The 17,065-nt window shown below is 49.3% G+C and overlaps 1 protein-coding gene across 1 annotated transcript; it reads left to right on the top strand.

The window, feature by feature from the left end:
- Positions 1-1,266: 1,266 nt before the first annotated feature.
- On the top strand, positions 1,267-14,600 carry SLC26A9 (solute carrier family 26 member 9). The gene is made up of 20 exons (XM_075174086.1): positions 1,267-1,391; positions 2,404-2,543; positions 2,874-2,984; positions 3,285-3,460; positions 3,868-4,032; positions 4,622-4,774; positions 5,158-5,240; positions 5,523-5,670; positions 6,405-6,518; positions 6,970-7,047; positions 7,389-7,484; positions 9,683-9,789; positions 10,363-10,432; positions 10,675-10,767; positions 11,221-11,337; positions 11,906-12,223; positions 12,454-12,508; positions 12,913-13,058; positions 13,845-13,922; positions 14,553-14,600. Exons 1-20 carry the CDS (start codon positions 1,267-1,269, stop codon positions 14,598-14,600), a joined length of 2,421 nt encoding a protein of 806 aa, XP_075030187.1.
- Positions 14,601-17,065: the final 2,465 nt, after the last annotated feature.

Raw genomic sequence — 17,065 nt, 5'->3', positions numbered from 1 at the left:
GGTTGATGACCTCCCTTTCTAAACCCATTAGCTCCTATTTGCATAATGATTCTGTTGACCTAAATTCTCCCAAAAGTTTCGGCTGCCTGCATCATACTTTCCTTCCTGCCCTGGACTGCCGGGCCGCTCTGCTACACCTTACTCATGTCTTCCAGCCCCACTCCAAGGTAACTGCTTATCAGCGAGGCCTGACACTAGTCCTACGGACATCTTGCTCATCCTGGTTCCACTGAATTCGGTGTCAAGGTGTGCACTGACTTCAGCAGCACTCCCAGTGCCAAAAGAGGAGAGGGGAGGATCTGGTACATTCAAATCACTCCGTAAGCCCTAAGCAACCTGGATGTTGTTTCTTGATATGTTCTCCTGCCTGAATCACCAGGTTTTTCCACCCCCTCTTCTATTCCTGTGTTGGGCAACGACCCACTTAGATACATGCCATACCACAAATAATTACCAAGATCCTTGTTTTATATCTGACCACTTCCTCCCTCCACCCCCTGCCTCTCCAGTTTGTAATGATTCTCCCCTCTTCCCAGGTATCTCTGGTCATAGTAAAATAAGGGCTCTCTGAAGTTCATCATCTTTCTTTGGCGAGACCCAGGGCAGGACCAGTCCATCCGGATGTTTTGGCATCTTCATCACTGAAATGAATTAGCAACAGTTATCTTTCTGCGCATCACTTCCTAGAATAAACCAAGGACTTATCCACAGCCTCTCATGGCAAGTGAGAAATAGGAAGGCTGCTGAATGCAAATGAGAGCACTCAGCAGCGCAGCAGGAACACCTCGGATGGAAATTTAATCACGGTGCCAGTATCTACCATTGCAAACTGTGTCAGGGCTGCCCAGTGTTGCAAAGTCTTGCCAACCCCACGGCAGATGGTGAAACTGAGGCATGAGAAGTCAAGTGACTTGCCCGAGGCAAAAAGGCAGTCACTGGCAGAGCTAAGATTAACACCCATGCTCATCTGCCAGATAATCCAGGACGCGCTCTGGTCCCCTTCACACGGCATCGCTCATTAGCATCACCTCAAAATAGCTGGTAAAAACTCCCGGTGCCAGGGAGCAGCAGCCCCCGGTGCTGGGAGAAGCCACTCCCAGGACCTGCCTCTGCGCCACGGGGAAACTATTTAGGGTGGAGATGTTCGGGGAGGGCTCCCAGACGCTGGAGGTGTCCGGTCTGTTATACTGCAGGTGGGGCCAGCTCCAGTCACATTCTTGGCTTTGCTTTTTCTTTTTTTCTGGGAAAAATTTAAATGATCCAGAGATGAACCACGCCAGGCCTCGCTATGTCGTCGAACGTCCTGCATATTCGGTCAGCCTCTTCGACGAAGAGTTTGAGAAGAAAAGCAGAAGTTACCCCGTTGGGGAAAAATTGAAAAACCTCTTCAGGTAACGTAGAATGCTATAACCAAGGCAAATCTAAACCAGATTTGGTCTGGAATTGGGGTATAATTTGGACCTGGGGATATAGTTCCCATTTTTATGCTGGGAAACCTTCTCCATGATCTTCAGGGCTTTGATGGATGAAAGGCACAGGAGAAATACAAATTGTACTGAAGCAAGTGAAACTGGTTACTCTTTTCACTGCCTCAGCTGTTACGCTATAAGGCAAATAAGCAGAACAGTTTGCACTAAGTGCATTTGGGATTTGGGCTTCTGTTTTCTAAGTTTTTTAATAATGAAAAAGGTATAATTGGTGATGTAGGTATGAGTGCGTGGATTATTTCTTTAAGCTTTCCAGCTGGGATTTCCTTTTATCAGCTTTCTGATTAAAAACAGTACTGGCTTTCCTTAAAGAAAGATGATTAATCCTGCTGATTGCTGTCTTGGAAATCTATCTCCGCTTCTTGGAAAAATGAAGGCAGTAATACAGGAAAGAGAGAACATGTATGTTAGCAGGCAGAGATGCGAGATGCTGCATGTGTCAACCCAGAAGCAATCTTCTTCTTTCAGACACACTTGGGGTTTTTTGACCAAGCACCTGAAAAAATTCATCTTTGGCTCTGTGCAACCGCCCCATGAATCTCGGAGCTGTGCTTCCTCCCTACAGCTCACCTACCCCCCATCTGAAGGGTATTAGAAACAAAGACTCAAGATACTGGGGAGCTAAAACCTTCGCTCTGTGCAGGTTCTCCTTCCAGCTGTGGCAGCATTGGGGACCTCCCACTGAGTCAGGAACATCCCCACAATAATCCTCCACGGCATGTCCGGCTAGTTAACTGCAAGAGCCTTGCACTCGCAGGAAAGGGCTGTGCACCAAATATTGGGCTCAAGATTTGGTGTGGGAGAAATGTTGAGACATCCCTAGGAAGATCCTTCCTTGCTTCCTTGCTTGCTCACTTCCCAGCTCGCTTGCTTCCTTTCTTATTTACTTATTTGCATTTTTTTTTGTCTCCTCTAGATGTTCAGCTTCCAGATTCAAACTCATCCTCTTTAGCCTGTTCCCAATACTTGTGTGGCTTCCCAAGTATAAAATTAAGGACTACATTTTGCCCGATGTTCTCGGTGGGATCAGTGCGGGGACGATTCAAGTGCCACAAGGTGAGACGCAATGTCTTTCTGGGTCACCGAGAGGGGACAGCACTTTGCCAGTTCAGGAAAAGGTCTGCAGATGACAGCCATGTCCAGTCTGTGGGGGTTAGCTACCTTTACTGCTGACATGTATAAACCCAAGCTCTACCTCCTACCTAGTTGTCCCTATATTTTTCCATGGAGCCCTGCTCTGCTCTCTTTGGCCTCTCCTGCCCAGAAAGCAGCAGTCTGTGCTGGCCATGGCATCTTCTTGGAGCTGATGTGAGTGTGACCAGGGCAGGGGGCTGACGCCAGCTGCAGAGACCTGGGTGACCTGCCCATTTCTCTTGTGTTTTCCAGGGATGGCCTTCGCACTGCTGGCCAATCTGCCTCCCGTCAACGGGCTCTACTCCTCCTTCTTCCCCGTGGTGACATACCTCTTCCTTGGCGGTATCCATCAGATGGTCCCAGGTAAGGGTCTGCAGAGCAATTGTCTGCACAAGGCAATTAAACACCAACTGGCTGGGAATACCCAGTGTGTCCCAAAATAGAGATGTTCGGGCTCGTTTGGTTTGTCAGGGGTTTACGGGATCCCTGATTCTGGCTGCACAGCAGGATCTCACCCCAATGAACCGCTGCTGCATCCCGCCGCAGGGCTGGCTGCGGTGATGGGCTGGGTGTCTCGGTCTGGACAGCCTAACCCGTCCAAGTGCCTTCCAGGACAGGACGCTCTCTAGAGAAAACTACTGACATCACTGTGTTGTGCTGTAGGTACTTTTGCAGTCATCAGCATTATTGTTGGGAACGTCTGCAATGAGCTGGCTCCAGAGTCAGACTTCCAGTACTTGAATCATACCACCAACGAGACCAGCGTGAATACCACAGCCTTGGAAGCAGCCAGGCTGGAGATCTCTGCCACCTTAGCCTGCCTGACAGCCATCATACAGGTAAGGACTTGCTGCACCGCCTGTGCTGTGTCCTCTGGCCAGAGCTGACCCACACGGAGTCAGCCGAGCTCTCTCCCTGGAGCAGAGGTGGTGGTAGCAGACGCTAGAAGAGGCCCCACTTCTAAGTGGATGATGCCTCAGCACAGAGGTTTTTTGGGGGGATCCCTGCCCAGCTGCCCCTGCAGCAGCATCGCAGCTGGTGATGACACCCCAGCACGCTGCAGCTCTCCTCTCCCCATCCCCGCTCCGGGACAGTCTGCTCAGCCCTGCCTGTGCCGCGGCTGCATGGGAGGGATGTGCCCGCTCCCCCGGCGGAGCAGCCTGCCCGACACGGGCACGCTCAGGCTCTGCACCTTGCCCTTTCAGGCTGGCATGCTTCTAATAACGCCTTGTCTGTCCTACCCTAGCTGTGCCTGGGATTCGTGCAGTTTGGCTTTGTTGCTATCTACCTCTCAGAGTCTTTCATCAGGGGCTTCATGACAGCAGCAGGGTTGCAGATCCTCATCTCCGTGCTCAAGTACGTCTTCGGCTTGACAGTCCCATCTTACACCGGGCCCTTAGCTATCGTCTATGTAAGTGGGTGCTCTGGACAGGGGCCTTCCCTGCACCTCCTCCCCCAGTGACCACCACACCGCAGGCATCACTGCCACCCATGCAAGGGGACGGGGGGCTCAGAGAGAAGGACAGGGTGAAGGGAGGGGGCATACGGCTGTCTGCACCACGCCCAGCCCAGCACACCTATGCTGCTGCCATTGTATTTCCTATACAGTATTATCCGAGCCCTCGTCTGCTAGTTTCTAATCAGAAATAATGAAATGGGTCTAGGATTTGGGGAGAATATGAACTGTGTTCCTGTTTACAGCAGGAATCTTGCACAATTATTAGCAATAGAACCTTTTCCTATGAGCAGGTTTACCCATTCCTGGGCTTTCCTGCATCTTCCATGGATGCATCCTCCACTGATGCAGCTAACTGCATTTAACCAGGCAGCACAGACCCAGGGCTGGTCTCAGCAGCGGGGTTTCTAGCACTTCTCCCACACTCGTCACATCTCAGGGTGTTTGCAGTGGATTATGGTAACAAGTGTTCTCCATGGCGCTGTCCACGTTGCCCAGAGTCTCTGGCTCGCCATGACACCTTCTCTTCTTCTCTCCCCTTTAGACATTCATTGATATTTGTAAAGCTCTGCCCAAAACCAACTTGGCCTCCCTGGTCTATGCCTTGGTCAGTGCTGTGCTCCTGATCATTGTCAAAGAGCTCAACCTAAAGTACATGAAAAAGATCCGGATGCCCATCCCCATGGAGATCATCATCGTAAGTGACGAGGAGCTGTCCCTCGGACCCTCCAGGAGACAGTTCCTCCCCTCACCTTACAGCCCTGGGACACCCACTTCTGCTCGCAGAGGGCCCACCATGTAGAGCATCTACACAGTGAATATGACGTGACCCCCCACGTGGCTTGGGGTCAGAAATTGGGCCATCCTCATGGAGGATACCTTGTCCCTGTTAGACTGTACCTGCGTCCTGGGGATGCTGAGGATGAGGAACGTAACTCCTGCTGGGGAGGTCCTCTCCTTTCCTAGCCTGAATTTGGTGCTAATTTTCTACTGTCAGCCCCAGGAGCACAGCAAGCTTAGCGCTTCTGAGAGAACTCATGCTCTTTCTGCTTACTGCTTTTTTATTCTCTGTACTTTCAGGTAATAGTTGCGACTGCAATCTCTGGCAGCTTTAACATGCCCGAGAAGTACGGCATGCCAGTAGTTGGGAAGATCAGCATGGGGTAAGTGCATGTGCAGGTCTGACTCAACTTCCAGATGATTTTCCTTCTTCCTCCTCCTCCTGCAGCCTGGAAAACACCTTACTCTTCCCTGCTGTGTGACAGTCCCCTTCCAGGACTGTCAGGCAGCACTGCTGCACCCTATTACACAACTGCCACCATCCACTCACGCTGTCCAGTGTAGACATGGATTATGTCATTCCTGAACACACAAGCTCCTCACCCACTTCACTGGCCTCCAGATACTAGTGTCACAACTGCTTCTCGCCTCCGCTCTGAGTGCAGGTTCCCAGCACCAACCCTGCCCCTGGTGAACAAGTGGAAAGACATGATCAGCACAGCTTTCTCGCTCGCCATCGTGAGCTACGTGATCAACTTAGCCATGGGGAGAACGCTGGCAGCCAAGCATGGCTACGACGTGGACCCCAACCAGGTAATGCTTGGTCTGGAAGGACACAGTCAAGGACCGTTCCCCTTGCTCTCAGGCGTGAAAGGAAAACCTCGCTGCATGAATGGGAAGCTTTCAAACGGGCTCTGCTTAAAACAGACGTGCTGCTCCCATGCATGCAGGCTCACGTGGCAGCTTGCCATGTAGGGGTTGAAAGGACATAGCAGATCCATCTCCATGGGCTGGAGAGAGCCTGCAAAAGGGAAGAAAGCCTTAGGTTGAGCTCTCTGCTTCGCTCTCCCTCCAGACCTGAGGCTTCAGCCCCGAGTGCTGGCACAGACGGCATTTTTGCAGGTTGCTGGAGCACAACGAGGCACATGTACTTCTCATTGAGCAGAGAAAGACCTGGATTCCTGGTGTGTCACCTAGATACTGTGAGAGGCAGGACATTAAATAATCCTCTTTTGTCATCACTGGCACCGTGGCAGCTTTCAATAACAGCCACACATACCACGCGAAGCCCTGCCCTTCGTGTGTCAACAGATGACAATGTGTTTATGTGGAATTGTGCTTCCAGGTTTCCCTGCTATACCAGAGCCCATCCCAGCTCTTACTGGAAGGAAAGGGTCTGGGACACACTGCAGGGAACCCAGGTCCCTTCCCTGGCCACACAAACCCCTGACTCGGGCACCTGCTCTCCTGCCTGGCTGCTCAGAGGCGTTGGCAGGGCAGGGCGGGCAGCTGTCCTTTCTGATGACCACGTTCCCCCATCTCCGCAGGAAATGCTGGCCCTGGGCTGCAGCAACTTCTTTGGATCCTTCTTCAAAATCCACGTGATCTGCTGTGCTCTCTCCGTCACTCTCGCCGTCGATGGGGCAGGAGCGAAATCACAAGTTAGTACCTCCTCCTCCTCTCTTCCCTACGTGACCCTACTTGACCACAAACCCCTGTAGCTGCTGCCTGCAGCCAGCCTGACATCGCTGCTGCAGGTCTGGAGAAGCTCCATATATGAGTGCTTCACACTGCTGCTGTTAAAGCAGAATTTCCTCCCTCCCCAGCCCCATTTTGTTCCCTGGAAGGTTCTTTGGATCGGTCATGTGGGGCTGTAAATCTGCATTCCCAGTCTGGCTCCCCCGATTGAGCAGAGCTACCACGTGAGGGAAGTTCAGGGTTATCTGTGAGATCTGCAAAACCCTAGCCTATTTCTCAGGGGCAATTGTCTGCTCACATAAAATACTGCAGGGACCAGTTGTCCCGTTGGCTGAAGCAGCAGGAGAGGAAAGACCCAGAGGGGGGTTAGAAAGACCCTGATGTTTGCTGAGGTTATTTCTTTCTTTTTCACAGGTAGCAAGTTTTTTCGTGGCCTTGGTGGTTATGGTGACCATGCTGGCTCTGGGGATCTACCTCGAACCTCTTCCAAAGGTAACACAAACATCTGTGCAAAGAGCGAGGCCACTGCGTCACATACTCCACACAGCCAAGCGAAGGCACGGTCTTGCTCCAAAAACCCCTGATGCAAACTGCTGCACAGCACGGTTTGTTCCTGGCCTGGGGTCCTGTCTGCACTGAGTCTCTGGAAGCAAGAATAGTCTAAATTGTTATGCTCAGATCCGAGTGAGATCTTTGTGAGCGTCACCCTTTCCCATTCCCTTGTGGTAACTGGACCAAGGAAGGGAGACACTGCAGAAGCACCTGCTGCAAAACGCGGCGCATCCACACTGCACATCCACATCCTAGCTGATACCGTCCCCTCTCCTCTGCAGTCTGTCCTGGGAGCCCTCATCGCAGTGAACCTGAAAAACTCCCTCAAGCAACTGGCTGATCCCTTCTACCTGTGGAAGAAGAGCAAGCTGGACTGCGTGAGTGCCTGGGGACGGGCGGGAGGCATCTGCCCGCCGAGGCTGGCAGCTCAGCCCGCGGCTGCGCGAGGCAGAGGCAGGGCGAGGGCTAGCCGCCCGGCGGGCTTTTGGGGGCGGGAGGGCGGTGTGAGTCCCCTGCGGAAGGTGGGTTTCGCTCTCTCGGTGTGGTCGTGCTTCCAACCCCTCGCCAAGGAGGGACCGAGCAGCGGCAGAGCCTGTCCTGCCCAGCTGAGCACTCTGATGCTTAGCGCACATATCAGAGAGGCCTGAACTATTACCTGCTCTGTTTAAATGCCAATCAACTGCGGGAGCCTGTTTGCCCAGAACTAGCCAAACCGGCCCTGCTCAATATCTAGGAGTCATGACTTAAAAACTCACACAATAGCCCTCCAGGGTGAGGAGAGCCCTTCACAGCGATAAGGACTCCAGGCACTGGTTGATGTATAAACCCAGGCAGGGGGTGCGGGGGAGTGAGAACGGAATTTGGAAATGTCTGACATAAAAAGACAGTGTTTGAACAGGACTCCCACGGCTGAGTGGTGTGTGTGGACACCGAGCCAATATCCTGTCAGGTCCCGACAAACTGCCTTATCAGAGAAATCAGGAGTCCAAAGGGGCTGACCTGAGTCATCAAGAGCTTTCCCAAAATACTGTTCAAACAGGGGCTGGAGAAGAGATGGGTTAGCCGTCCAGGCAGAGATCTCACAGGGTGTGATCATGACGCGAGGGCACACTCTAGCACAGGGCATGCGCTGCAAAGCAACTGGTCCACGCTCAGGATTGATCCTGGCAGACTGATCGGACCAGGGGTGTGCGAGCTCTGAGCTGACGTGGTTGTGCCGGGGAGAACCATCAGAGACAGAAAGTCGCTGATGGGAAGATGCAATTCTCTGTCGGGAACCGTTTATGGCAATTTAAGCACATCTCTGAATGGGTTCTGCTGGTGGCTGGTGGGTAGGACGGAAGGTCTGGGTCGGCTCTGGCAGTTCATGTGAGGGCAGGTGAAGTCACTGCCCGTTATCAGAGCTCGCAGAAGGGAGCACAGACCGGCCCCGCGGGCCCCTCAGCCCCCAGCCCAACGTCTGGGCAGATACCTGAGCGGAGATGCACGGTGCTCCCTGGGGAACGCCTCGCTGGTGTCTCTGCCAGACGCGGTCACCGCAGCGGAGGTGAAGAGCTGTCAAAAACCAGCAACCACACACAGCCTACAGGTGCAGAGAGCGTGGGGACCGGGCAGATGCCAATGGAGTGAACTGCATTTCCCTTGACCTTAATCTCCCTGGAATTTGAACTAGATTCAGTGTCCTGTCCCAAAAGGGGAACACCATTTCTGGGTGATGTCAGACCATCGGTGTTCGTTACCTCAAGTCTGGTTGTATTTCAGTGCTAACTGCAGGGATCGCTCCACAGAGAGAGCCCAGTGTGAAGTCGGGATGGAGGGAAGCCCTTACTTGCCATTTATAAGCACCATGCATATAAATTAAGATGCTGAAGTCATCAAAGTTACCCTGATTTGTCCAAGGTCAAAGATAGGTTTTATCAGTCTTGAGAATGGGATTATTATAACCTGATAATGATTCTCAGAGGGCAGGTTTATATGTTTAAGCAGGACTAATTTCATGTGGAGGGAGATACTCTAGTCCTAATATATAAAAATGACAAATGACAGAGCTCTGAGCTGAGAGGTGGAGCAGGTTTTGGTATGCTCTGTCATACTTTGTCATCAAACCTGCTCTGTGTTCAGGTCATTTATAGCAGGTGCTCAGACAGTTTTCAGATAGATGCTCATTCCTTCTGAAATGCTCTGATGGACAGCAGGAGCTTTCTTGGGGCTGGGAGCAGTTACTGAGCAGCAGATGGTCTGATCTGCAGGAGCCTGTTCTTGACTAGATAGGCTGATGCTTTTTGAACTGAATGAGTGGTGCGGGTGTCCATGCAGCTGTGAAGAAACGCACTGGCTGCTTCTGAGGCTGAAAAACTGGGGCTTCTGGCAAGCTTCCCAGCAGTGATGTTTCACACAAAAGCATGCAATAAACTGTGTAATTAGACTAGCTGCAGAATTCAGGCCTTGGTCTTTTGATCCTCAGCTGTGTAGTTCTTTGGGTCCAGAATATCAGCACAGAGCCATTTTCCATCCATCACTGTGCTCCAGCCCGTGGTAGGGTAAAACGACCTGCCATGCTCTTCTCTTTCTGCAGCTGGTCTGGCTGGTGAGCTTCCTGTCCGCTTTCTTCCTGAGCCTTCCCTACGGAGTCGCTGTGGGCGTGGGATTTTCCGTGCTGGTCGTGGTTTTCCATACCCAGTTGTAAGTACCGGTGTAGCTACAAAAACCAAAAGAGAAAGAAAATCTCCCAGTTGCAGGATAAACGACAGATTATTTTTATAACCGACCTCTGGCCCATGTTTCGAAGGAACGTGCGGCAGGAGCCTGGGGGAGTGCAGGTGTCCTCCCCAGCCCCTGGAATGTGCAAACAGGAATGGCAGGCGCTAATTTACTGCCTGCATTCCCACTCCTGCGCACGGTTAGCGATGTGCACATCCCAAGGCAGGGGGAAGTCTGAAGGTATTTACTTCAGCACGAAAAGCTACCTGCATAGTTCCCAGCAGAAAATCCTGCTCATAAAAAGAATGAGCCCCGTATATGTGCAGAGACTGGCGTGAAGTTTTCACACCATTTTTAATCCATCAAAGCCCTTTATTAATATTTCCCAGTCTGGGATCTCAAACTGCTGACACTTTTTTGCCCTGTAGACTCTGCAGGGATGAAATCTAAGTATTTTCATAAAGCAAATTTTCAAATCCTGGTATGGAATGTGAAGCAAAGCAGTTTTCTTCCCCTGCAACATTTACTCTAATTTGGTCACCTCTTTTCTCCTAGCCGTAACGGCTCTGCCCTGGGCCAAGTAACTTCCACTGACATCTACAAGAATCCTAAAGCCTACAACAAGGTAAGCAGAAGCTAAAGCATCCTCAGAGAAAATGTTGTTCTTTGCCACTGGTACCCAATGTGATCAGGGAACTCAAGTCCGTGTTTCTGCCTCAGAGAGGTTGGTTGCTGCCTGTTTCAGGGGTAGCAGGAGAGCTGCTGTTCAGTTTGACCTTCCCAGTTATCTGCTGCCCAAACTCCTGGCCACCCCGCACCCCACGCGCACCCCGTCAGGCCTGGTTTGAGCTCTTGTCTCTGTTGCAGGTACATGAACTTAATGGGATTAAAATTGTGACCTACTGCTCGCCACTGTATTTTGCCAACTCAGAGATATTCCGCGAGAAGATTATAGCCAAGGTGAGCAATGCCCTAACAAATTTCTGCTTACAGCCAATCCCAAATGGCCCTTGCTCTCTCCTGTATGGCTACGTGGAGATAATTAAGCCTAGGATGATCAGGAAAGACAGTCACATCCATCCTCTACTCTTCCATCCTTTTCTCCCTCATCTTCAGGACTGTTCGTAGTCCTGATTTTAGAGTTTATGCCTGAACCCTGGCAGGTTCCTCTCCAAGCTCTGCCAAAGCAGAGTCATCCTGCTACTGCAAGTCTCTCCTCCCCGCATGTGCAGGTACCCTGAGTTACTGAAGATGATGATGTTTGGTTGCCATCAGGATCACCTCACTCGTGTACAGCTGGTGCTGTCCTCCTGTGCCACGTGCCATAGGCTGGGAAATGGGAAGAAAGAAATAGCAGCCCATGACTATGGGGCTGAACAGACTTTTTCAGTGAAAACTCTCTCTCTTCCACAGACCGGGGTGGATCCTGGTAAAGTGTACTTAGCCAGGAAGAAATATGTGAAACGGCAGGAGAAGGGGATGGCACAACCACCAACAAAGCTACCGAAGTTCTTATTGAGGCAGAACAAGGTAACTCAGTTTGGGTTCCTGTGTTGATGAATAAGACCCCAAGTCCCCATCAAACAGCTCCTCTTGACATAGGATTTTCTGCACTCTCTTCCCAGCCACATTTACCACCTCTTGCCTTCTTTCCTTCCCACCCACGTCTCCATTCCTCCCAATAGCCAAAACCTTAAGATGCAGGAGAACTGGAAATGGCTGGGAGCAAGAAAGTCGTAGAGATGGCTAGAATGGAAACACGGTGAACAATTTGTTAGAAACTGGGCTTGTTCTCTTTCTCTAAGGATGCACCTATGTCAGCATTTCAAAAGTGCCCTTTTGAAGCACATTTCCCAGTCATCCCAGCTTCGCTTGTTTTGCATTGCTGAGCAGTCTTGAAGCATGTGAACAGGAATAATTTAAAATTAACCTAATGTACTCCAACCCCAAGGGACATTCAGTCTAGCACCAGGCTGGAGTTAGTCCAGATTAAAACACTTCATGCCACTGAATACATTAGGTGCATTCACTTGTCAGGATCTCAGCTTGTGCTGATAGTTGTGCCCTGCCCTGACTGTGCATTTCTGCTTTGCTGTAGACCTTGTCTTTGCAAGAGCTCCAGAAAGACTTTGAAAGCACCTCTCCAACAGATACCAATAACAACCAGACGACTGCTAATGGTGCCAGCATCTCCTACGTCACCTTCCGTCCACCTGCCAATGGTGCTGAGCAAATGCACACCTCCAGTGAGTTGGGCAGCACCACTACTCTGCAAGGAAGCACTTTCAGTGTCATGCCTACAGCAGATGTTGACCCTGTGATGACAGCACCGCCCTATGTCAGCTGTCACACCATCATCCTGGACATGAGTGGAGTGTGTTTTGTTGACCTCATGGGCACAAAAGCACTGGGCAAGGTTAGTTCTGTACTACAAACATAGCCAAGCAATATATCACCCAGGTACCTTCTACTGTTTTGGGCAGCTCAGACAAAGATGCTTACTCTCCTCAATAGAAGGTTTGTGTGGCTTTCTCCTTCAGCATCCCCAGGACACATGTAAAGCCCTGGATAAAAGACTTTATGTCTAAACACAAAACTGGAGCAGCAGTGTTATTAATCCTCTCTCTCCACTCTCATCCCTTCTAGTTGTGTTCCAGTTATCAGAAGATTGGGATTAAAGTGTTCTTGGCAAACGTGCATGGTAAGAACCCACGAAGAACACATTTCCATGTGATCTTCCCCCGTTTATGTGCTCCTGACAGACAGGAGATCTTTTTGTGTTCTTTATGCAAACTGTATGAGCTGTCAGCCTTTTGTTAGACCAAACCAGAACAGATGAAAGAAGAGAACAGAAGAAAGGAAAGAGAAACACTGTTCTCTGTGTGTGAAATAGGTCCTTTCATTTGGGAAGTGATATGACTGGAACATCTCCGCATTTAGCATGTGGAAAAATAGATCCCTACACTCTCATTTCTGCAGCAAACCCACTTCTTCCCTATGCATCCCAGCTTTGCTTTAGCTCAGGGGACCACTGTTAGCCATGTGCACTTTCAAAGGCTTCCTTCTTTGGTTTCCTTCTTGTTCATGTGCTTTTCCTTTCTTCAGCCCAGGTGTACAATGACATTAGCGCAGGTGGAGTCTTTGAGGAAGGAGGCCTGGACCGAAGTCACATCTTCTTGACGATCCATGATGCTGTTTTGTTTGCGCTGGCAAATATCAAAGAAGTTGTCCACCCGCCCATCTTAGAAGAGGTAAATACGCTCCACAGTCTTTCTCCAGCTCACAGTACTGTACTATCAGGTTTACACACTGCGTCAGCACAAAAGAAGAATAACAACTCAATACTACACCTGAGAAAGTTTCTTATTTATCTCAAGTGGTAAAGGTCTAAATCCAACAAAATATTTCCTCTCCTAATTCTCACATATGGGCCAAGTGCTGATTGAATTGATTTCAACGGGAATTCAGAAGTGTAAATGCCTTCTGCAAACCCCTAGCTGGGAGATGAATATCATCCCATCCTGGAGAAGCCAAAAGAGCTGTTCCAGCGCTATGCCCTCAGTTTGGTGTTGGCTGGAACACGCAGCTGCACACAAAGGCAGAATATGGCCCTTGGAAATGAAGGCAAAGCACATGCCCCTGTCCTTGAATAGCCCCAGCATCCATGAATGCTTCCCTTGGTGGGAGGAGAAAAGGCTGAGGCAGGAATGTGGCACATGCTGACAACACAGGGTCAGATAGGCTATTTCCCCAAATATGGGTTGGTTTATTGCATGGTAATTGGAGTTGGAACCAGGGCAGCGGTAGCCAGTTATCTCATGAGAATAAGTTAAGGTATCTCGTATCTCGGCAGAGATATGTAAACGCCAGCTCAGTCAGAGGAGATAAACAATTGAAACAGGTTTCCTTCTGTGCCCCTTCTTCCTGGGCATTTCTCTTTGAGCATGTGTGATGTTTTAAGCCTGGTTTAGTCATTTTTTTCATTCCTTTCAACCCTGCACTCTGCTAATTTGTGGATTTGATTCTTTCCTGCACAGGGGCCGAATCAGACAGCGCTCTCCATCTATGATGAGTCTGTGGATGAAAGCAGTGCGGAGTTCAAGAACTTGGAGGAGGTTAGTTCTTGTGCCAGGGGCCACTTCTTCAGCTGTGGACATAAGGTGAAAATCAGAAATGGTGGTTGGGATTGATTAGATGGGAAGTTCCCTGTGCCATTGCCAGGCAAACCGCTAGCAACAGTAGCACTTTGAAAAGTTAGTTGCAAAAATAATTTAAAATCCCTGTCATGAGGAGCTCTGGCAAGCACCTGGATGAAGGAGCAGCTAGGTTACCTCACAGGGGAATCCTTTAATCCATTCTGGGCCACATAGCTCAGGTTCACAGTCGGGCCTGTGTTCTCCACGCACTGGGGTGAACTTGGAGAACCAGGTTTAGCCCAAGCCCAAAAGAAGGGTCACCGGTCAAGTTTTTCAAGCCAGACTTTGTCAATGCTGAAGTGATCTGCACCCACTGAACCCAGGTCCCCGGGAGGAGATACGTTCCAGTGCTGACCTTCCCCAGGCTACCCATGCGCAGCTGGAAGCAGAGCAACCCCCCCACCGCCAGCTTTCCCTTGTGGAGGAGGGCTGGGAAGGGTTGGAGTTTCTGGTGGCGTTTCTCTTTGTGACTGAATGACTGCTGAGCTGCGTTGCTGGCTTTGTGCCATGGCATCAGCCCTAACCCAGCATGCGTTGTGTGCCCTTTAGGAGATGTTTGGAAGCATGTTCCACTCAGAGACCCAGACAGCTCTGTGAGCGCACAGGGAGCGTCAGCGTGCGGGCAAACCCTCCCGAACAGACTCCTCTCTCCCATCCCTTCGTGAAGAGCTGCACTTCTACCTGGGGATACAATAAGTTTGCAAAGCAAGAGGCCATCACACCTCTTGAACTGATAAATTCCTCCCTCCTTCCTGCTCTGCTTCTGGTGTTCAGAGCAATGGGCTCTGGAGCAGGCAACAGAAATCTACGGAAGCAGGAACTCAGGAAATGCCATCTCATTCATTACAGAAGAGAAGCGAGTTCATTTGAAAGCAGGTGCCTTAACCATGGGACGATTAGTCATTATTGCCAAGCGGTCTCCTTTGTCTCACACAATCGCACTCTTCTGCCCACGCAGGCATTACGTAATTTGGGCATCCCCCCTCTTTCTTTTCCCTCCTCCCTTTTTTCCTGACAAAGTGAAATACAAGCAAATATTAAGAACCTTTCACGGCTTTGATTCACGAGCAAAAGCAACTCTTGCAAGGTGCGGCGACGCAGCTTTGTAAGGTAACGTTGTTCTAAAACGTGCACTGACCTTCGGGGTGCTGCACAGTAAGGGCAAACCCCTAAACTTCCCTGCGTGTCTGTGTAGCACCACCTCTGCCTTTCCTGTGGCCCCTCTTCTCTGACCCCCTGCACTGCCCTCTCTGTGGCCCAACGTCCCAGAAACCACTGCCTCAATCCAGTGCTGTATTTCTGATACCTGAAGACCTTGGTACTCTGTCTCAGTAGGGCTACTTTCTGGATCACATTTTTTTTTCTTCCCAATAGGACTAGTTTGTAATCAGAAATAAGAATTCCTTGTTACTGTGTATTATATGCACATATCGTCCTGCCTGGCCAGTAGGTTGAGCACGTGTTCAAAAGACCCCGGGTCCAGTTCAAATCCCCTCTGAAGTTTTTTAGGGATCTGTTCTGCTGACTGAACGGCGCTTCAGATAAGGTTCTTAGACTGTGAATGGCATGAAAGCATTCATCCCAAGGGTGTTCTGACTCTTCCCATCGTCTCGTTGAGTGGAGCAACTAAAAGATTTAGTCCAGAACATGGATGAGTGCTCTGGGGAAAGATGTTTTTCCCAAATAATTTTGATCACAAGTAGCAAATTCAGGGACAGGGAAGGAAGCCCTTTCTGCACACTTTTCATGATGCCATCGATCCAGAGCAGTAAAACTGAAATTTGAGTGTATTTTATGCCTGCAACTAGGGAACAGCCCAAGTGACACCCTGTGCTACGCAGGGTTTCTGGTGAGCAGCTCTCAAATGGTCACTTGTGCAAAAAGAGACAACTCTTGTATAGTGTGTGATATTTCCATAAGAATTCTCTACTATGTGTTTGATGATTTTCATTAAAATTCACCACAGACTGATGCTACCAGGACCATCTACCTCTCAGGCAAACAAGCCTGCCTCACTAACCCAGAGACAGACAGCTGAGATCTTAATCATTTCCAAAAGTCTGACATTCTTTTATATTTGAGTGATGCTAATAACAACTGCTATTTTAGTTTCCCTCTCTGATGCCTTCCTTTCTTACCCAGTGCTGATGTTGTGACAGTAATGACAAGATGACAAGATAAAGCCTGAAAAATCTAAGCATAAGCCAAGGGTTAAAGGGACCCTTCTTCAGTGCATTTCAACCTCAAACATGGCTTTTATGAAAATAAGGTTATAAAATATTTAACATAAAGACATGTACTGGTATGTCTTCAACTGCAATGAAAACAATTTCTTTTGTTTGAATTTCAAATCTTCCTACAAGGTATTTCCAGCACTGGGATAAAATGCAAAGGTCAACAAAAAAAGTGAACAGTAATGGAAGTAAAACTGGACGGTCTGTTATCTTTCCATGAATGCAAAAAATAAAGAGTGGCCTTAATAATGAAAGTAAATTATATTTTTAAAGGTTATTTCTATTTTATTACTCTAAGATATTAAAAATATTAACAAGCTTTAATGTACAGTTTTGAAGTACATATACATTATTGAGCTGATTCACTAGCAGGTTGCTAGAAGGCTTTCTGAGGAGAGAAAGTGGGGCTTTCCTACAGCTCCCAGATGTCTCATTTTTAAGGAAAATAGAGCTTCATGAACCATCATAGCTAGACACCATTAAAGGAAACAACATCAGGACCCTGCCAGTTTGGTTTTATGTAACACCTCATTAACTAAGTCACCATTTCTCTACCTCAGTTTCAGATTATGTGGTGCAGGAGAGAGTAATAAAACCAAAGGAGGTTGGTTTCCAAAAGGAAAAACCCACTAACTAATGGTTATTACTTATTGTAATCTTAGACAGCAGTGATTTTTCCAGAACCATGTATAGCTTGTTCTAAGGTAAAATCAAGAGATTAATTCTCTTAAATTAGCTTTGAGGGTGATTACTCATGGTCTTTTGTTACTGCCTGAGTGCTCCTTTTACTTGCTCGTTTGAAAAAAGCAACAAAGAAATTGGTGCAAT

The sequence above is a fragment of the Calonectris borealis genome, chromosome 26 (assembly GCF_964195595.1).
Source record: "Calonectris borealis chromosome 26, bCalBor7.hap1.2, whole genome shotgun sequence".
In the NCBI taxonomy this organism is placed as follows: domain Eukaryota; kingdom Metazoa; phylum Chordata; class Aves; order Procellariiformes; family Procellariidae; genus Calonectris; species Calonectris borealis.
The sequence above is the reverse complement of the archived record's forward strand: the minus strand, read 5'-3'. Positions and strand labels throughout refer to the sequence as shown.

Excerpts from the sequence above, each read along its gene's own strand:
- SLC26A9 (XM_075174086.1), top strand. The coding sequence starts at position 1,267 with ATGAACCACGCCAGGCCTCGCTATGTCGTCGAACGTCCTGCATATTCG. Across the intron at positions 4,775-5,157 it reads TCCCCATGGAGATCATCATC|GTAATAGTTGCGACTGCAAT; the intron begins GTAAGTGACGAG and ends CTGTACTTTCAG. Across the intron at positions 10,433-10,674 it reads ATCCTAAAGCCTACAACAAG|GTACATGAACTTAATGGGAT; the intron begins GTAAGCAGAAGC and ends TCTCTGTTGCAG.